Raw genomic sequence first — 22,541 nt, forward strand, 5'->3', positions numbered from 1 at the left:
CTAACCAGTGTTTGGAACTTGAAACTGGTGCCAAGCCTAAACACATCTGGTTGATTCCAGGCCACAAATAGCACTGGAATGCCTTCAACACCTTCCATAGCTGCCATACTTAAAAGTTTATTTCCAAAATAGAACTACAAAAAAAAAAAAAATTTGATCAGACTGATGCTCCAGAATTAAAGTCAGAAATGTGTCATGGAGAGCAGTATGTCTCATCATAACATACATGAAGCTATGTGCTTATATGTCCTAATACAAACCTGAATTTCAGCAAATTGAAAACCAGCATTAGTAGATTCAACATCATTTTCATTTGCTAAGTGAGATTAAGATTAGGAAATGATTCTACACGCCTCAGGTATTCAGTTATATGGTGATACATAATCTCAGTTAGTAATCAAATATCTTTAATAATGCTATTGAATGCCTCTGGGGCATGCTACTATTTAGAAAATGCTATAGGATGCTATATGTTATTTCATCAATGATCTTTATCTTACTGTAACGTCCAATATAAATTAAGTGATAAGACATGGTAAAGCACAACATTAGAGTAGGAAGAAGTGATTTACCTGTAAGAGGAAAAATCAGAAAGGTAGCTGTTGGTGGCTACTCATTGCTATTGTGAATAAAGAGATTCAAGTAATCTGCTTCAAGGCAGTTTATAGTCTGAAGAAAAAAAGTGTAATTCAAACCACACAAGAACCACTCCTTAACTTTTGGAAAAGTTGTTTTAAATGAAGTAAACTAGATAACAGAGAAGAAAATTTCGATAAAGTGCCAAGAGTTTGGAAATATAGTGTGCTTTTCCATTTCACAAGACCACCGGGTGGGAAGCTAATTTAAAAGGAAGCAGAAGTGCATTTGGGAAAAAGACAGGTTTTGCCTTCCAGAAAAATCTCAAGTCGCTGTATAGGAATTTGTTCTCTCTTGTGTGTACTTGGACCTTTAAAAAAATGTTATCAGGAGCTAGGATAAGATGTTTCTGACAGTGGCAGTTCATTCACAGAGGCAGGGTGGTGCAGTGCTAGATAGGGAAGATGGGTTCTAGAGTGATTGCCTGGGTTCAAACCCATCTTTTATGACCAGCTGTGCAGTCTCAGGCATGTTAACCTCTCCAGGGATCAGGATCTTTGTCAGTAAAAGGGAAATTATTTGGGGACCTAACTTGTAGACTGGGCATAAGGAGTAAGGGAGGCAATGTAGGTAAAGTGTTTAGCACAAGGATTGCACATAGTAAGCACTCGATGAATGTTTCATATTTTTATTTGTATTTATGAATACATGTTCAATAATTTCCCAAGTCGTAAGCAAGATGCATGTATCAGGAGCAGAGTACATGGATGAAATGAATCTGAATGGAGAGAAGAGAAATTGCAGATAAAAACTTTCCTGGTTCTTTAGTTGCTACAGCACACGTGGGCAGAACTGTCCTACCACCTCCCTAAATGTCTCAGCAGCTCGAGAGCACAAAAATCTCTATCAGTTAGGTAACTACGTGGATCAGCGTGTGAATAATTTTGAATGAACATCACAGTTGATGTGGCTTTCTCTTTTCCAAAGGAACAAAACACAGAGCAGCGTCCCGAGAGAGAAGGAGCATTCTCAAGGACAAGTTCAAGGCCTGTTAGAAATGCCTGGGGGATGCCCACTGACCTGCAGTCTAAGATACAGATATTTGATGGCTACTGGAAATTGATTTTCAGGGAATTCCTTTGATAATAAATAATATGCTTATATTGAAATACATTAATTCTACACTATGAACTGACAACCTAAAAGAATAAAATGTTCAGCTATTATGTCATACAAAGGACAGAATTGGCGAGCAGGAGTGTTGACCTATACCTTGCACTAAATATTCTACTCATCTCCAGAAATTTCACTGGTAAGCATTTAATAAATTCAATTTAAGTAGGAACTTACTTGGTCATGTATCTCTTTTTAACTTGTTTGATCGGTTTACCTGATTCAAATCAAGATGTCCTGGAATTAAATTTCCACATGAACAAGATTCAGAAAAAAACATCCAAACTGATACTGAGTGAGTCAAAACGTTTTCAGGGTAAGATTTTTTCTCTAATATCAAGATTCATGATTCACCTGACAGCTAGAATGATAACTGAAGTTAATAAATGAAAGGTTTGTGGTATGAAAAATATTACCACGTAACTGAGAAACAAAATTGGCTGGTAATTTATTTGAAACTCTGACTTCACTCAAAAGTAGAAACATTTTTATTACTTTTCTAAATAAAGTGGGTTTAAGAGCACCTACTGCAATGTCTCAATAGAGAAAGTACTCAATAAATGTCAGATTTAAAGTTTAGTGGAATATAAGTGAGTGCTTTACAGTGCCTAACAGGAGTTTCAGATTTTTCATTTCACAGTCCTTGTTTGTGACAATTAATCCTATTGAAATCAACATTTATGTAGTGTTTCCTTCCTCTGTCCCAGTCCCAGTTCCCAGGAAAAGCAAGCAATCAATGAGCTATTGGTAAGGAGAATTAAGCATTATATCTTTGGTGTCTGCCTAGGAAATAAATTAAACAGACCGAGGTAAAAGAGCACAGGATCTCGAGAATAAGTAGCTCATAATTTCCTTCTGAATTTAAACTATTCTATATGTTAAATTGTAGACAGATGTAACAAACACACTTTATCAATGACACATTCGTAATCAACACATAATCAAATGACCATTCAACTTCATTTCCCAGCCTTAGAATCAATCAACCCAAAGATTGTTCTCACTTATAATTTTCATATTAACACATTCTCAAAGTATTACTAATGCTTAATATAAACAAATAAAAAGGCTTGTGGGGCCCAATTAGGGAAGGAAAATGAACTAAATTTCCACATATATCGTACTGATATAAAATTCATGAAGAACTTCACTTTGATGGAACCTAATAACTGACAGTAGTAATGTCATGAGATATTTGGTCAGGAGACCAAAAAGTTAACACACTGGAAACTTGACAAGCTGGGAAGCCAACAGGAGGATAATTAATCACATGTTTAGAGAAACCATTGGATGGTTAGCATCTTGTTGCTAGGCAATGTTTCTAGGCAGCTGATCTTCTCACATCTTAAAGGACCAGAATATTTTATCTTTTTTTAGTACAGTATATTTTTCAAATTGATTGTCAACTTTGGGGTCTCTTAACTATCTATACACCTTGAAGTTTATGGACTAATTTATAAAAAATAAAGATACTGACTGGATGTCAATATGTATGACAGCCCTCACTAAAATAAAAGTTTTACACTCACCATGTAGTAAATGGTAGAGTTTGCATATGGTCATATAATAAAACCAATCAGAGAGGGAAAGATGCCTTCAATGATGTGCCTATTGTAGTTGAATAATGAATACAAAATATATTTGAGGTTGATTAAGATACTAAAGTAAATTTAGTTATGAAAATATCTTTAATCTATAACACATAAATAGGACTTGGTAATAAAGAAAACATCTATTGATATCTATCATACAAGACAAATGTCAGGGGGTTCCCTGGTGGCAGAGTGGTTAAGAATCCACCTGCCAAGGCAGGGGACGCAGGTTCGAGCCCTAGTCCGGGAGGATCCCACATGCCACAGAGCAACTAAGCGTGTGTGCCACAACTACTGAGCCTGCACTTTAGAGCCCGCGAGCCACAACTACTGAAGCCTACGTGCCTAGAGCCCGTGCTCCACGACAGGCGAAGACACCGCAATGAGAAGCCTGCGCACCGCAACGAAGAGTAGTCCCCGCTTGCCGCAACCAGAGAAAGCCTGCGCACGGCAACAAAGACCCAACGCAGCCAAAAATAAAAACAAATAAATTAAAAAAAAAAGACAAAAGTAAGAAAATTGTGACGTTTCAAACATTGAATTTTATCATACAAGTGTAAAAACTATTGGGATTTGCTATTCAAATTAGGTTGCTTTTAAAGTATCATTAGTTGAACTTTTGAAATCATAGCAATTAGTATCAGACAATTGAAGAAAAAGAAGACTGGGTTGGTTGGAATAAGAGCACTGTTATTAATCAACCTTGTTCCTTTCACAAATACCCTTAACACTTAACGTTGTAGGACTCACCCAACTTTCCCTGACCCTCAGGTGACTGTGGTCACTGTACTGCCTCTCTCACATGCCCAGTGAGGAATAAGGGACAGTGGTCAGTACAAAGGCTTCCCAAGGATGGTTTTCAGTCACTAAAAAGGGTGCTACGTATTTAGACAGTCAAACTGTGACAGGAGGTATTCACATTCCCTTTTCTTCTCTTTTCTTGTTCTTTTTGCCTCTTCATTACTTTTCCCCAAAGAGCATTAATGTTAGGTTAATTTTTTCCTCTATATTAAAAACATTTTTTCAAGGCTCATTTTATTTTATTTTTTGGCTGTGCTGCGAGGTATGTGGAATCCTAGTGCCCTGACCAGGGATCGAACCCACGCCCCCTGCATTGGAAGGGCGGAGTCTTAATCACTGGACCGCCAGGGAAGTCCCTATATTAAAATGTTTGATACTAGACATCTTGGTTAAAATGAGAATTTTCCTATAATTTCCGCCCATCAGTATTTTGGTTGTGATCCTACATTCTTTCTTTTCCCACTTAGGGCCAGTACAGCATGCCAAATTTCTACTGGAGAAAAGCTGGAGATGGGTTAAGAACAGGGATGAAGCCGAGTTACTCTGCGGTTAAGGGTGGAAGGAGGGGGAGGGAGGGAACACAGGCGTAGCTCCAGCACGCAGTTGCAGATCAGATCTTGGATTGTGGGAACTAATATTGCTTCACCTTATGGCACTTCAGCTTTCTTTTGAATAATTAACCCATTACTTCTCTCCTTATGGGGAAGAATCAGGCTGCTATCTTGTCAATGCTTCCTAATGAGGAATGCATGAATTGGAAAGAAACTATTTAAATTTAGAAAGTTGTATTTTAGTCTTCCAAATATTAGTAATTTCAGTAGCTCATTTGGCCTATTATCCACTTTATGCCTTTTCTTTCACAGTCCTAACACTTTTAGTTTATTCAAAACATGGCCAATTTATGAAAACCAAACAGAACCACCCCCAAATCGTGGCTTCCTTGATGTTTTGATGATGAAACGAATACAGCATTGACTGAATTTTTTATTGTTAAACTTTTCCATATACAGGTTCATCACAGCTTAAGAATTTGAAGATATTTTCAATAGCTGGCTTGTGTCATGTCATTTCATTGCGCTGGTCATTTAAATATATCTTTGACATGATTTGTGAATTTGGTGTAAGACTAACTCAAAAAATATAAGACAAGCACACTGATAAACACATGAATGATCCAATAAACAGGCAACGAAAAAGTCCTACTGAGCTAGGCAAAAGCATTATTTCTTCCTTGTTGAAGGTATCAGCATATGTTACATCTTATGTTGCACAAGTGTACTCATTAAATATTATGAAATGTACAGCAGGCCGGGAAGCTCTAACTAGCTAGTCAAAGTCACTCATACCTGTGTGTTCATATTTATGTCGCAGAAGGGAACTGCTTTTCTGGAATGTCTTGTCACATAAGTCACATGCATACATGCCACTCTCTGTCTTCTTGATCTTCTTTCGAGACAGACAGGAGTCGGAGTCTGTCATGTCATCTAGGCCTGACATGTAGTCTTGTGCTCCATCAAGCAATTCTCCCTGTGATATAATCACATAGTTCAACACAGTTGCTTCTCTTTGTGTTTGTACCAAACAACTTCGCATCGGCTGACATTTGGAGAACCTCAGAGGTGCTCGCGACGAATCGATCTAGTTTTTAAAAACTATTACTTTCCACAAACAATATATGAGGTTTCACATTTCAACAAAGATATAAACCTTCGCTGCCCTAGGTGGTAGAGCTTGCTGTTTTTCAGGGATAGAAAATGGTCAACTCTGAAGGTGAGAAAAACATAAACTCCCCCAAATTCCTGAATTTTCCTCCTATCAGGAAATATCTGTGAGTGAGAATTAAACATCAGAATTTGTGTATTTTCCAGTGTGCTTAACTTTAGGAATGATCCGTAGCTGTGGAAACCCCATTTTAATTGAATTTTATATTTAGGTACAAAATGTTATTATTATGCAATCTATTTAAATGTATGTCTACCAACTAAAGGCCTCAAGCTATATTTTTATATTTAATTTTCTAATTTGAAATAGGGAATATTAATAACACTTTTTTATCAATGTTCTATCTATGTTAAAACAGCCTTCAGCACTGAGCAATAATGAATGTGGATCAGTAAATTATTAAATTTCTTGATATTTATTTTGTCTTGATCCAAAGGAGTGCAAACTTGCATGATAACATACATTTCCATTTGCTAGCCCACAGTTCGGTTTTCTTAGACTACGTTTGCACTAATTAATACTAGAGGAGATTAAATAGGCTTAAATACATTTACAACGAGGGCAGATGTACTGTAAATTGGAATACCGGAACAGCTGTTACAGAGGTGCACCGCTACTTACGCTCCTATTTTGCAAACAGGGATTATACTCCATGATGTTAGAACATACCTACTTTTGTATTTGAAAAACCATAAATTATTTACTAGCTTGAAACCTACAAAGGAAATCATGTGGAATGTACAAAATATTTTAAAAATGCTCCTCCAAATAAACTATAAAATGAAGTGAACATCAAATTTATACATGCATTATTGCAAATTGTGAGCGTCTCTAAAAGTATGTGACTGTCATAAATGTTAACTTTTAGCATCTATGTAAATCCTACCAAATATTCATATCAATGTATAATTCTGAAAGCAGATGGATCAATCCAAATAAATCTCAAAAATAAATATTAAGTTCTTTATCTTTCTTAAGGCAAAAGTGCTTACGTAGCACAGTGTTCCACTGTTTCTCCGTTTATTTGTGTAGCTCACTCAGTTTTAGATTCAAGTTCAAACCCACTCTTCTATTTCTGCTGAGAACACGGCACTAGATTTTTTCACTAAGATTTTTTTCCTACATACACATAAACGATATAATTTTCACCTCCTCTCTTTCAAGCAAAAAGATATGTCTCATTACCTGGAATCCTGGTTTTCGCTGGTACTTTCTCCTTTGCTGCATATCAGCAAAAGTAGCTGCTCCAGTTGGGTAAGTATAGGCCATATGTGGTAGAAAGCTCATCTGATCCAGTCCTGGGTATGGTCGTAGCCCAGGGATACTAGTCTGGACTGGTGGCATGAAAGTGGCAGGAGGAAATGCACTTTGTGGAGGAAGAGCTGTGTATAGAGGTTTGGCACTAAATGGGTTCATGCCGAACACTGGGTTAGCGCTTTTGTTGTCCAGATTATTTGAATTTGAAAACTCCTTCTTGATAAACGTCAAGTTCAGAGGCTCATCTGAGTTTTCAGATGACGAAGAAACACTGTTATGGTCTAAATTTATGCTGCCAACTTTTGTTTTGTTCTTTGTGGCTATAATACTTTTGGGTTCTTTCATCTGTTTTGGTAATGACAAGTCCAAAGGCTCAGCCTGGAGCTCCTCAGAAGAGAAGCTGTTTGGAGTGTAAGAACTACTGTGGGAGTTTTTAGAAGATGTGGAGGAAAGATTTAAGGGAGAAGGAGTATTACTCCTTGAGTGGTCCAATTTTTCAACTGGTTTAATGTTGGTAAAATGGGAAGGTTTTGTTAGCCTGAGAGGAGGATCACAATTCGTAACACTGTTGTGGAGTTCTGCTATAGATGGCGACGTTATGGAGTCCATAGGTTTTACGGGAGACCTGGGTAATAAAGAGTCTTTTGTGGGAGGATTACTGTTGGGGGCTAACGGCTTGGAGTTCCTTTCCAGTGATGGTGACCTGGAATTTGAGTACTGGTAGACTTTTCGTTGCTCAAACCATTCCTTCACAAATTCCTGAGGAAGGCCCACAGCAATAGAAATTTTCAGCAGTTCATCAGAGTTGGGCTCCATGTTCATAGCATAATATGCTTTAAGTACAGACATGTGGTCCTTGTATGGGTTAATGGGGCTTGTCATTCCTTTCTCAGAAAGTACAGATGACAAGAGGAGGGCTTTATTATCAACAAAAACTCCGGCTTTGTTGGGGACTATGTTTTCATGGGGTTGTAGGACTGCCTTGATCTCTTCATTCATCTTACAAAGGTAACGTTCATGCTGATGCAAAGGAATGGGGCCAGGAAAACTTTCTTTACAGAACTGGCAGGAGAATGGAGTGGATATGTTGTGGTTCTCAATCATTTTGTCATCAGTGACCAAATCTATTAAAGTACGTAGCTTCTCTTTCTTTATGTTACTGATCTGTCTCCTTGAGTCAGTAGTCAAGCTCTGGAGGCAAGCTTTGGCTTCATTGACTTTTTCTAACGTGTAGTCGATAATACTTTTAGTGGCACCATTATGACTCACTACTGGAAGACCTACGGGTGGAATATTAGGAGAAGTAACTCCTTGTTCCTCAGGTTGAGAGCATGGATCCTTCATGTGATAACCTTTCAACTTGGAAATTTCTTCAGCCTTGCAGTCCATTTTTTGCCTGGAAACTGTGTTGTCCACAATCTGTAGAACCTTTTGTACCTCGCTTAAATTACTATTCATTGTGTGAAATCCAAGTAAAGGGGCTTCCATCCCTACACCTAAGTGCTGCATTGGGCTCTGAGCAGACGGATGAACTCCTAAAGGGCTGGTGGCTCCAAGGGCACCATTCATAAAGGGACTAGTGCCACTAAACCCGTGTGTGGCCATAAGAACTTTATTATAGTCATTGAAGTCTAGTGGCTCTGTTTTAATTTTAAGTAAGCCTGTTGGTTCAGACATACTAAGTGGTTTTCCATTCTCCAATTTGTTTCTTAACTGGGTAATGGCTGAATTAGTAGGAGAAGAAGAAACAGAATTAGGGGAAGAACCCGTCTTGATATTGTTTCTCATCCGGCCATTTACAGAGATTAAGCCAATACATTTCTTGCTGCTGATGTGTGAACTGTAGGAACCAGAGTGGGAGAAACGTTTCTTGCAGTTGGGGCACTCGTACGGTTTTTCACCTAAAATGACAATTAAAATTGACGTTACATTTTTTTGATTGGGTAACTATTGCAGTTGTCTACCAAGGCAAGAATCTGTGCAACCAAAGGAAAGGAACACAATGGGGCACCTCTACGTTCTTGGTGGTTAGATTAGAATTATGTGGCTATCACTGTTTCAGGGCTTTATCTACCCTGGAAGGACATAATTCAAGATGTTAGCAGTGGAAGGTGAGGGCTATCTGTGCCTTTTTCAGCCAAGATCCCAAATCTGGTCTTGCCATCGGCGGCCTCCTATTTAAACAGAGTGTCAGATTAATGTGTGGTCAATAGCACAATAAAGATGTCACAGTATTCAAAGGGAAGTGTAGCCATGGCTTTAATCAACTCTGTGAAGATTCCATTGACTCTACCAATCCAACTAGTCCTTTGAATAGCATCCAATTTGGTAATAAAATGCTTGGCAGAGCTATCAAAATAGTTATAAAGAAGAAATCTCAGTGGTAGGTTGTTGTTCTGTAACATACAGCTCTCAGGAATCAAGGAACACTTATCATACAAAAGCTCTTTTCCAAAATTCTCCCACATTCTTCTTTCAAGGTTGGGTATCAAAAATGAATATCCTTCAGAATTTGCCAGCTGAGTTTCTTCAGGTCAAAACATTTAATCTGTAGAAGAGTTTTTAAAAGGACAAAAAGGAGCCTCTAGATTTCACAGTAAGTCAAAGCATTTGCAATGTTCAAGAAGTATAAGCACTCCTCTTCTTATTAGTAGCGCTACTGGTGGTACCATAAGTCTCATGATGACAAAGCAGGTGCACATAGCTTATGACATAAATGGGTGGATCCAAAAAACTACATACAGGATTGTGTAGATTTGACACAATCTTTAACAGTGCCCCTAATGAAACAAAATGCAAATGTAAGCACCAGCCCCTCTGTTACTCACCACTGTGAATTCGCAGGTGTTCTTTCAGATGGTGTTTATATTTGAAGGCCTTGCCGCACTCTGTGCATTTGAACTTGCGATTACCTGCTCCTTGGGTCAGCATTTGGTGCTATAAAAGGAGGAAGACTGACATCAGTTTTGTGCAGGAGGAACAAAGGAAATTTGTTACAAATATTTTTAAAAGGCCTCTATTTTCAGACAGGCCAAAAGGTTTGAGTGCATGTTTATTTATTTGCCCAGTCTTTCAGAGTTGCAATAAAAGTGATAATGTTGGCAATAAAATTGGAACAAATAAAAAAAAAAGTGCCTTCACATGCGCATCCAACACTTGCTTTAGGATTATCTCTGTAGTCTCTTTTCCAGAATGTTTCTTTGAGTCGTTACAGACGAGAAAGCATCATTGCAAAGATGTTTGTGGTTCTCTGTGTTTACTGCAAATTCTAAAATCTGAAGATTCCCTATTGGAATGCAACTGTTTTGTCAAGGAAAAAAATTAATATTATCCTCAAAATCCTAAATAGTCTACCAAAAAAACTCCCCACACAAATAACTCATTTGATCATATTTTCTGTATTGAGGTAAAAGTATATCTTATAATGAAGCAATACCAATTTTAAAGAAGGAAAAAAAGCCCCACACACATAAATTTAAAAATCCTTGACTATAACTATTTCATTACATGATAAGCATGTTTAAATACCCCAATTCACTGTGCTAGTAGCAAATATAAACTCTGTTTTTCCTGAGATGTTGCATGTAAGATCTGATTCATTATCAAATGTAACAGACAACATCTTGGGTTAGAGCTGCTTGAGCAGTTTTATCACAGGCCAGTAGGAAAGACTTCACCGACTTGTCATTTTCCTTTTTAGTAGTGTGCTAGGGAGTAGGGATGAAAAAGACAAAAAGTTTGCTGAAAAGACAAGTTAAAAGCAGCAAAGATATAATCAAACACAGCTGACCTTTTTGAACAAGGGAACAAAAGCACTGTGACTTAGAATTCTGAAAAAAAAAAAAAGAAAAAAGAAAAGAAAGAAATACAGTCATCCACTCTGGATGCTCAAGGTAGGAGGCCAGCCTTTTTCAAGCAGCAATGACACAAAAGCCTTTTGCAAAAAGACAGCACAGAAACGGTATGACAACTGCTAGGGTGTGCTGAATCTTCCCACATTCCTAGTGAGACAGATGGTGTTACATGGGACACAGGGAGGTTTGTTCAAACAGCAGCAACCTTCAAAGATCAAGCAGAGCCCAGCCCGCCGAGCGCCATTGAGGGACCAGCGCTCATATGTTGCTGAGTTGCATAAACAAACAGCAACAGCTGCTTTGTCTCCCCCCACAGTCCTCAGAGGACTACTATAAACTTTAGTTGTGCCACTGTTAATATGATACAATCATTTTAATTTACTAATTGTAAATGCCATGAGCAAATGAGGGGACTTTTTAACACCAAAGCTACCATTCATAATGCGCCAACACAATCACACTTCTGCATGTGAAATTTAAAGCAGTTATGCTAGATAAATATCTAGGCTTGGTTTTTTTTCCTAGAGTTTTTGTGCATATAAGCAAGGGGAGAGAAACTGTTACATAAGTATAACTATGCAAGCATAGTTTTTATAACTGAACTTGGAAAAACATTCAGGTGACAAGTTCAATCAGATATAAATGAAATGATTTACATGAGCTGTTTTCTTAAAATAGTAAAATTCCATAATATAGTATCATCGCCATTGCTGGATCATGTTTGCTTATTCTCATTTCCCTCATTCGAAGAAAATAAAGCCCATAAGAAAGAAACATGAGCATTTTAGACAATATCCTGTTCGATAATTTTAAAAACAGATATGGTGTCAAGGTTTACGGGTGATTCCAGATCTGTTGGGCCAGTTATTGGGACTTAAGGCACACCATTTCTGTTACCATATGAACACCTCATAATATCAACCTGCAGTCAATTCTCCCAGGAGGACAGAAAGAGCAGTTTTGCTAAAACATTTAAGGGACGCTATGAATCAATCCTATTCAATCATTTTAAGGATTTAAGATGCTATGCTGTTTAAGACAAAGAGTTTTTATTTTTAACACAAGTAAGCCAAAAGAGGCAGAGCAATTTTAACATTTAGTAACAAACATGCATATCAGAAAGGGATCATTTTTATTGCATATCCAACATTTTAGTATTAATCCAGTTTATTTTATATAGATATGCATATATATTAGAGGCTTTTTTGATTTTCTTTAAAACACTTAATGAAATTTCATAAACTAGGAGCAGCTTGTAAAAATAGTCTAAGTAAATTGAAGACGTTATGTGACAGATGAAAACAATGCACACTTCTTTTACTATGACTTAGATCTCATATGAAAAAAAATCTAAGCAAAACTAGGTGAAAAATGGAATTAAAATTGCTGAGATGTTTAATAATGTATAATTAAAATGCTACAATTTCAGTCACTTTTTGTGGAACATAAAAATGAAACTAAAGTGCAAATAAAATTTCTAAATTAGAAATTAACACACTCATTCGATCGTGAACATAAGACTATTAAATCATATTAGAAGAGACCATCAAAAAATCATTTAGACCTCAATTAAAGCTATTACCATTAAAAGATCTGCATCTTCAAAATGCCATGAAAAATTAATAATGATTGCCAATCAAAGCAATATCGTTTCTCTAAGGGGTTATTATAGAAAGAAATCACTTAAAACCAACCCCCCACCTGATCTGTCCCTGGCTTGTGCGTCACCATATGCCGCTCGAGCTGGGTGCGGTAGGCAAACGTGTAGCTACACAGAGGGCAGGAAAAGTTCTCTTCATTCTTCTCGTGGCGGTACTTGATGTGCTCCTTCAGTGATGTCAAGCGCTTGTAGCCCCGGTCGCAGTAGGGGCAGGTCAGCAGTTGGGCAAAAGCATCTGGAGTTCCAGGTGGCAGGTCTGTAGCCGAGAGACGAGAGGGAGAGAAGCAGGCCAAAAGGTCAGTAAATCAATGGCAGCTAATGGGCTGACTGCCCGGGATGGTATGACAGGAATCACTGCAATCTGCTCCACGAGAGTGCCACAGGCGCACGCGGCCTCCACGCACACCAGTCCCCTTGCACACCCAGGGCAGACTTGTCGAAATCAGCTCACACTGCGCTGGAAAATTAATTAATTACTGGAGCATTTGGGGGGAAATTTAAACAGCTGATAAATGAGGAGATTCTCTTTAGGTGACTGACAGTTCGTAGTAAACCTTTAGTCACATATGACTCAGGGAGTCATGGGGTGATGGAGCTTTTCAGGTGTCGGTAAAGAAGAACAAAGGTTAGGGTCAATATCTCTAAACTTTTTTGTTTTCCTCAAAAGTGAAATATTTTGGAAAGATAGGAATCAATGTAGATATTTTTATCTCTTAGAAATAGGCTCTAATTGTTCTGGTTCTTTATTGGATGTACAGATGACACAAATTTGCTGACAAAAAAAATTTCACAATACCCTAAAATTACAGTTCTAATCTTTGCTCATGAAATTCCATGCCTCTGCAGCTGTTCTTCAAATTTTAAGGTAAACACCCAGGCATGTAGTGCATTTGTAATTGTAACAGCTGCAGAGGTCAGCGTCGTGGCTAAAAATGAATTACAGCCTCACCATTTTCTTCCTGCCCATTGGCCTCTGGCGTGCCAAGGCGAGACAGCTCCTCAGGGGCTTCTGGGTAAATGATGGCTGTGTCACTGCGCTGAAGGTACTCTTCGATGCTGACTGCATGGCCATCGCGTTCCTCCAGTTTTCTTTTGGCAAAGTATTCCTCAAAGTCTGATGTGCAATTTGCATTCTTAACTGAAATGGTAAAAAGGAGAAGAAATGTCTTTTCAGGGCCTTCTTCCTAGGAGCCTCGGTCTGCCTGCATCATTGTTAGTAAGACACATAGACTTGCAAAAAGATTACAAATACCTAGTTTATTTGTAGGAAGTGTTGCAGATGACCAGTTATTGATTGAATGCTTATTCTCATAATATATGCAAAAAAAGAGGACACTTTGCTTTAAGTTAAATAAGCATATTTTATTTTCCTCTTCTTGGAATACTAGTCTGCATGCCTCACAAAGAATCAAAGAAATTTTTTAATGTTTTTCAGGGAAAATTTAAAAAAAAACAGAACTATATTCTCAGATCCATAAACATGAGAGATAACATGAACTCAGAGCTACTTCAGTAGTCTATATAAAACTTCCTTTTCTTTTAAGAAAGGTATAATTAATGTTTTATAGTCCACTACACTTAATGTTCCTAACCACGTATACATCCTGTTGCTAAATATACGCTTTTAACCCTCCAGTCTCTGAACATCACAGACCACCAGGACTACCCAGTCCGAGGGAGATGAGAAAGGATGGATATTCCTAGAGAGATAATAATGGGACTTTGTTAAAAAATCAGGGAATGTGGGAGTTTATCTTTCCTTAAAATTTCAATGTTTAGCTCAGTATTTTAAAGCTGCTGAAAATAAAATAAAGCTCACACTGATAGAAATAAAAAAGTAACAGACGGAGTTAAGAAACTGGCTATGCTGCAGTGTGATTTCGATATGATTTTTAACTTTTGTAATTATGACTCTATTCCCATGACATGAATGATAGTTGTAAATCAACTTTAGCAACTCTTGTCCCAAGATTGTATATTAGAAACCACTATAGCTATGTTTCTGAAATAAGTTGTGGCTTTAAACATCCTAAGTAGAAACTTATGCATAAGACAGTGTTGGGAAAGTGGCTGCCACATTATTGTCTACCAGAAGTAAGTGAAGAAAAGTCTTTTGCTAGTACAATTAATGTTGGGGCCCTACTTTCATAGTTTTTGAGAACAGTTAACCTTGATTCCACTATATTCTTCATCTCACCTTCTCTGTCATAAAAGATATTATAGTACTTGCCATCCTAATTCTCCCTGGCAATTTGTGGCAGGGTGATGTTCAAGCAAGCCAGTCAATTTTTATTTTGGGCTTTCACTGTTATGAACTGTTATGAGAAGAACAGAAAGTGGAACCTTCCGTTAATCAACAAGTATTTACTGAATGCCTGGTATGAGATAGGCATCATGCCTTGTTTTGATAAGCAAAAAACAGATCCAGCCTCATTCTTTAGGAAGCCATGAGAATGATCAATACAACGGATATTGTCTCAAAAAGTAGATATAATATGACAAACTCAAATAAGTGTTATGAAAGAAAGTTGTACGGTTGTATTGCAGAAGTAACAGGGGGACCTGACGGGGACCTGATGGAGTGTGGAAGATCAGGAAAGCCTTAACTGAGAAGCACGAAGTTAACTAACTTTAGAAGCTGGGGTACAGCAGTGGTGACTAGAAAGAAAATGGAGCATTTCGGGATCTGAAAGGACATTGCTAGAGTGTGGAGAGAAAGGGGAGCAGCATGATGCAAGTGTGAAGAGGAAGGTAGGGACTAGACCCTGCAGCGTGTGCTAGCCCTGTTAAGGATTTGAGTTTTCTTCTAAGAGAAACAGGAAGCCATTGAAGGGTATTAAGCAGAGAGGATGGTTGGATGAAATTATAGATTACCTGCATTTTAATATGACAACTCTGGCTACAGTATGCTAGGGAATGCAGGAAGAGAAAAGTAGATTCTGGGAAACCAGTTAGGAGTCTCTTGCCATTGATTAGGTGAAAGATAAAAGTTAAAGAGTTGATGATGGAGACTATAAGAAGTGGCTGGATTTGAGAGATACTTAAAAAGTAAGATTGCTAGATTTGGAGAAAGATTGGGTGAGCCAAGGAGGGAAAGGCTAAGACCCTCCCTTAGGTTCAGGCTTTTTGAATTTGATGGATGGTAAGGGACATTCACCACACCAGGAAGCACGGGAATTCTAAAAAGATTTGAAAATATGAATGAATACATTGGATCAAATAAAATAAAGCTGGGGAGCATTACACTTTGTAGACTATTAAACTAAGTGCTAACTCTCTGAATACTGTGATCTCAAGCTTTTCTCTTTTGCCACTTCAACTTCTGTTAATTTTAACAAGAGCAATGGTCTGATTCCAAGATCTGTACTTCCTTCAAATGTAGGTTTGGAATGTGGAATAGTGGATTAAGATTTTATATCTTGAAATTTTGCTTAAGTCTTTTCTTTGAAGAATATGGACATTGATTAGGATCACTTTCCCTCTGGTCTGTTCATGTTGTCATGGATGTTTTCCAAAGGATACTTACTGGTGGTGATTGTGATGGTGTCATTTAACTTGCGCCATTAAGTCACTATGGGGTATGAAGGAATTACCAGCTTGCACAAAATATTTGTTCATCATTTTGGATCATCAAAATGACTTCAGTTCTATCAAAAGTCACCTTTTGTTTTACGCGCAAGAAAAGATAAAGGGGACAAAACATGTGGGTCCAAGATGAACCTTTTATGAACAACCTGACTGATCTGACCAGGGACTGACTTCTTTTTCAGCACTGTGGCAGCAGAAAGTAAGGTAATAGCAACTTTCTAAATCCAGATCTACTTGAACATTGTCAAATGTTTAAGACACAATTTATTTAAGTTTTTCAAGAACACTGTCCCACTTGAAGATCCTGAGTGTAATCTAGTAAATATGGATGGATGTACATTTAATATCATGCTAATTTTATCTTGATATTTCAGCAAGTATCTGAATTATCTGGCTATCTTTGCATGAATTTTCATTTGCATATGAATGTTTCCATCAGAAATGTAATCAAATGCAAATTCAATTGGATTTGCATTAATAACCTTTCCACTTAAAAGGGAGGAAAATTCTGATTTTTCTGGATAGGCAAACTAAATTGCATCTAGATACACTATTGGTATTTGGAGAAGCAATTCACTCGCTAGATCAGATCTGGCCATACTAGATTTCTATGTCAAGTGTGATAGGGACAAAAGATATCAAATCATGTGCTCTCATTAAGGATCATCTTTGTGGCCTGAGCATCGAATATATTGCCTAGAAATTAGTAGGCACTCAAGAATCATTTATGGAATGAATGTGGAATAAGTTATGTCCTTAACACTGATCTTGGTGCAGAAGTCTTCTAGTAAAAGGAAGCATAAGACAAGACACCTACAGCTGAGCTAGGAACTCAGACCTACTATTCAAGTAACTGTAGAACAATTACATGATAAACTGTGTATTCGTGATCATAAATACTTGCAAGAGTTTTGATAGGGCTCAGATGAGTATTCAGAAAGGGTTTCATGAAGAAACCCAATCACTTAAATTTATTTGCTCTATCAAGATTTTTTTAATGTGGTATAGATATGCTACTAGTTATATATCTCAATATCTATAGTCACTTAAGTGGGCTAGAATCTAGCCTTCTATGAACTAGGTATGACCATCATGGATATAATGTGTTTTTCCCTGGTGTTGCTAAGGGTACTAGCAATATATGGTTTTTTCTGCCCAGTACCATGACATTCTCCTTTGCCTGGGATGGCTCCCCACTGTCCCTGTTGCCAAACCTTATGGTACCCAAGGCAGCTGCCATGTTGTTGCATGATCCTGCTCCCCTAGTTACAGTGGATTAATCTGCACCTGAACTGAAGCAATCTTAGCCCTCCATCCTCCAGGTCAAACCGTTGACTGGTCCAGTGGTAGCCAATTAATCCAACTGAGTTCAGTCAATCCCTTCCCCATGATTTTAGAACATGGTTCCAAAGAGATCACCAAGGCAGATTTATTTTTTCCAAGTGACTGCAGCTATAAGATGTAGAATGAAAGAACTGATAAATCCCATGTAGAATAAGAAGATTTATGAAGAGAGAAAATGAGCAGATATACAGAGAAAAGCAGAGATAAAATGGCAAGTCCTGACAGTACTTTTCTAGCTACACTTGTTCCTGAGGCCAAGCAGCACCTGCGTCCTTCCAGAGAGCAGAAAAATTCCCTTTTCTACTTTAGGCTATGTTGTATCTCAATCTCCTAGACTCCAAATTGCCCTGTTACAATTCTAGAACAAATGATGGAATTAAATTTTTATTACTCTCAAAATTGTTGGGAAGGATAATGTTTGGATTCTATTTGGAAGTCTGCATTTTTGGTTTTTACAAAGATTTTGTAATACTGTATAGTGGACTCAGAGATGAGGTAGAAAATTTGCTAGAAAGTTATAAAATTCCTCACTGCATTTTTCTAATGTAAAATAAACCTTATTTTCTTTTTTTTTTTCCCTGTCTTTCTCTTCACTCCTTGGTATCCTTGGAAGAATTGCCAAAACACACTGACAAAGTATATTTGCATGGTATTTATGATCAAACGATAGCAAAAATTCACAAGAAACCTCAAATAATTTCTTCCCATACCTTCTCCAGAGATTTTGCATTTAGTCCTAAAATTTACCCTAGTGTCTTGCAAATATCTCAACCTTCCCTAAGGTCAGGTAAACTTTCCTCTACCCAAAAACAGAACTTCATTAATTAAAAATGTTTCCTCATAGTCAAGTGTATTTTAATATTGCTAGGGTAAATTTCTAGGTCCCTTAAGTCAGAACAGCCTCAAATTTCTTGTAAATATGTTGGTTATGCTTACTAATTAATAATACTTTCATATATACCCTTATCTCTATCTTAGCTATTGATATTTTTGGATAGATAATGATGAATATCAATATGGACTGACTTTTCAAGTTATTGCCTAAAAACAAGCAATGTTAACATCTTTAAAGAAAACCTCTAAATAAAAGAGTTATATTGGTCTTCAAATCAGTCAACTGCTGCTCTCCCCATAGTTGACTTGTTTTAGGTATTTCTCAAAGATTCTTAATACTTTTACAAGTAGTTATATTATGATGAGGCCTTGATACTTATTGCTTCTCTTTTTCTGTTTCCTTCTCTTTACTTTTATTCCCTCACCATTTATTTTCTTTACTTTTTACAAGCATGTGTTCATGTAGGAAGACAGGTGCTCTATTAACACTGGTCTATTACCCAGCATGTTTTTAACATTCACTTAAAAATTAAAGAAATATATTTGAATATTATGCTAAGTCACTTTAATAAACATCAACATGAATAAATAATTCTTTTGGAAAAGAAAATATCTTGGAGGGTCTAGAAGAGCTGAAGTAAGTATATGTAAAAAACTGAGTAGAATCATTCATCCATCCCTTTGTTTAATAACTGTTTATTGAGTGCCTACTAGTACCAGAGAATGTACTTGGGGACGAGGACACAAAGGTATTGACTGAGAATTGTTTTCCTGCTTCTATGATTCTCATATTTAGAGACAAGTACATAAAATGGTTGTTATTCTGCAGTATACAGACATATAGATACATGTATATCAGGGTAATATAAATACATATATACACAGAGAGTCACACACAGAGACACACACACTTCCTCAGTCTAACATTGAAATTATGCATTTATCATATCATCTGCTTTTACTCACTTCAAATGTCAAGGCAAAGGGACCTGAAATCTACGTAACTGTATTCATCATCTTTTTGAAAAAGTCTCTTTCTCAACAACATTTTAGATGGTAAGAAAACACAGAAAATTATTTTTAATTTATTCATTTGTATTAAAATTTTTCGTTTAAAGAAAGCTCATATTCAGCATTTGTTGAGGTATATAAATCCTCATGGCTACTTTGTTTAAAGTTGACTAATTAATGTAATATAGGCATTTTATCATTAAAAATGCACGTGTGCCTTTCTGTAGAAGGCTTCTGAAATACATACTGGCACCAAATATCTAAAAACAGCCGTGAGGGAAGATGATCTTTTTCTCATTACACAGCTACATGGGCAGCCCAGCAGAGCCTCCGACTGCTACAGAGGTGTGTGTAAAGCCAGGTCAAAAGTGACAAAGTTTTCTTCTCTTCCTGGGAATTAGTAGAGCTTCTGGGCCAGTCTCTCCATGCCTGATCTGACATGGCTTTCTCCTGGGAGCACATATTCAGATGCCAGTGAGAGTTCCCAACGTGTAAGAGCTTCAGGAGAAAAAGTTCCAAAGGGATGGGAATCTGTAGTACTGTGCAGGATCAAATATCTCCCTAAACAGCAGGAAGCAGCCCAGTCAGGGACAGAGTCTAATTTTAAAGTGAGATTTTTTATTAGGGGATTCTGAATATCAGATTTAGAGACTACTAACCCTTAGACAGTTTTGATTGCTATTTATTGGTACAAAGACCACGCCTTTAAAACAAAAATTCCCGTAGATAATATGTTTATCTTTCATATACCTGTGAAACCTAAAATTTTGGAATTGGTATATTACCAAAAAGACTCAGACTATTTTATTATATTTTAGAGAGGTTTATGAAGTATGGTATTTTTGTCCAGTAATTCAGTGCTCTTTCATATGCTTTCTGTAGAGACATATGACACCTAAGGATGCTCTAGGACAGTGGTTTTCAAAATGTGGTCCGCAGGCCAGCAGCATCGGTATTACCTGGGAACTTGTTCAAAATGCAAATTCTTGGGGTCCACCCTAAATGGATGGAATCAGCAATCTGTTTTAACAAGCCCTTTAGGGGATTCTGATACATGCCCAGTTAAAGAATCACTACTCTGGGAATTCAATTCTCTGTCTCCCCTGGCTAAATAAGGTATTCAGTAACGTGGTTTTGGGAAACAGCACAGAATTACTTCCATGTCAGGGAGCCTTTCTGATGATTTCAACCTGAGTTCATACCCTCCTTCTACAGAATATCATCTGCATGTCTCAATTGTTGAATTTATCACATCACATTATAATCTTTCGTTTACATGCCCATGAGCTGATAGAGGCACGGGAGGGTCTTATTCACCTTTGTATCCCAGTGCCTAGGGCAGTGTCAGGCACACAGCTAATGCTCACTAATTGAATGATTAGACCAGGTTTAAAATTATTAGACTACTCATTTTGACTCAGCTACTTATGTTTTTTAATCTCAATATCTTCTTCTGTAAAATGAGCTAGTATGTGCTTTCTAGGGAATCTTCGAAGTTTCAGAATTGCACCATTTCAATTAATTCTTTGCCCTAATCAATTTGCTTTTTATTCACTGGCTAGGCCTAGAGAGTTTTATCTGTATTCTTTTCAATTAAAAACTCAAAGCAACACAGTTTTCTGATGAAGGACCCATATACACAGATTAAGAAAAAATATTTCAGAGGTGCCTGGAAACCACAGACAATATCACAAGGAAAACAGTGCTTATTAAATATTTGCTGAATGAATGAAGGAGACACTCAAGAAGCTTGGGATATCAGTTATTTCTTGTGGGAACTCTTGCTGTGAAGTGGAGATAGCTGTTCCTAACTGCGAACAAAGCTCATAAAACCGCAGCATTCATTCGCCAGGAAGTAACAGGCTGTTCTTGGTGTACACTGATTATAGTCTGAAAATGACCCTCCTGTCTAACCTGCCAAGTGCTACTTCTGTCTTTCTCTCCTCAGAACGTATCTCCTTCTATACTTTTTTTTTTAGAAACTCATTGTATGAAATTAACTAAAAAAATTTAAAAGGATAATATGCATGACAGATCTGACTGGAGGACAAAACTCTTCCAACATATAAAAATGTGACTAATATTATACACAAGAAGAAAATGACATGCTTTATAAAAGCAGGACTCTCTCCTTGTTAAGTATTTAGGTACTAACTGAATTATCTGATAAGCTGATCTTGAACAATTTTTTTTTTTTTTTTTTTTTTTGCTGTATGTGGGCCTCTCACTGTTGTGGCCTCTCCCGCTGCGGGGGATGCGCAGGCTCAGCAGCCATGGCTCACAGGCCCAGCCACTCCGCAGCATGTGGGATCTTCCCGGACAGGGGCATGAACCCGTGTCCCCTGCATCGGCAGGCGGACTCTCAACCACTGCACCACCAGGGAAGCCCCGATCTTGCACAATTGATTAACGCTATACATCCAACTCAACTCTTGCTGAGAAATACCTTATGATAAAACTTGTATGGCTTCTGTTACCCATAGAAGAAAGCTAGCTGTATTAAAAATTTTAACTTAAACTCCATATAAGAGCAATAAGAGGAATTGGAAGCTATAAACCAAGAAGACAACAAAGGTACAAAAACGTTCTCACTCTTTTCTCCACTTTCTTCTATACTAATGATATGACACACAAAATTCATGCTTAAAGAGGCTTAACTGACTGCTAGCCTGCTAACCTTATCATTCCTGTTACCAATTTGGGGGAGTTATACTGTGTATCACGGTGTTTCTGGCTCAAAAAAAGATTTTCAATCTAGGTCTAGATCTTTACCTGGGATTCAGTTGCTTCCGAGATACTGCCAAAAGATCCTGTACACTTGAACAGAATTGGTGTTTATATGTGGTACTTCAGGTGGGTAATCCCTGACCCCACCCCTTCCCATCCTGCTCATACTCAGAGATTATCTTAACACCTTTTGTGAGGTAGAAGCAGGACTGCCTACACAATTTGCCAGGCTCAGTGCAAAATGGTGGCAGTAGAGCATCAAACCAAGGGCAAGGCCCTTCCAGTGAAGGCCCCTGTGTGACTGCACGTCGCACACCCAGGACCCTGGCCTTGGGTCTAGGATCAGGAGGCAGGAGACCTGAGAACCTCCCCCTCCCATGGCAACTCACACAGCCCATGCTT

The 22,541-nt window shown here is 37.7% G+C and overlaps 1 protein-coding gene across 4 annotated transcripts in view; it reads right to left on the reverse strand.

Moving 5' to 3' along the window:
- ZEB2 (zinc finger E-box binding homeobox 2) overlaps nucleotides 1-22,541 on the reverse strand; it is a 132,861-nt gene that overhangs the window by 6,260 nt on the left and 104,060 nt on the right. For all 4 annotated transcript variants that reach the window (XM_082630762.1, XM_082630759.1, XM_082630761.1 and 1 more), the window contains 5 exons: nucleotides 13,585-13,773; nucleotides 12,677-12,891; nucleotides 9,950-10,058; nucleotides 7,050-9,022; nucleotides 5,489-5,669 (listed from right to left, as the gene is read on the reverse strand). In XM_082630762.1, coding sequence (XP_082486888.1) covers nucleotides 5,489-5,669; nucleotides 7,050-9,022; nucleotides 9,950-10,058; nucleotides 12,677-12,891; nucleotides 13,585-13,773 — 2,667 coding nt within the window. The remainder of the gene's footprint in view (nucleotides 1-5,488; nucleotides 5,670-7,049; nucleotides 9,023-9,949; nucleotides 10,059-12,676; nucleotides 12,892-13,584; nucleotides 13,774-22,541) is intronic.

The sequence above is a fragment of the Mesoplodon mirus genome (assembly GCF_964341445.2).
Source record: "Mesoplodon mirus genome assembly, chromosome: 8".
In the NCBI taxonomy this organism is placed as follows: Eukaryota; Metazoa; Chordata; class Mammalia; order Artiodactyla; family Ziphiidae; genus Mesoplodon; species Mesoplodon mirus.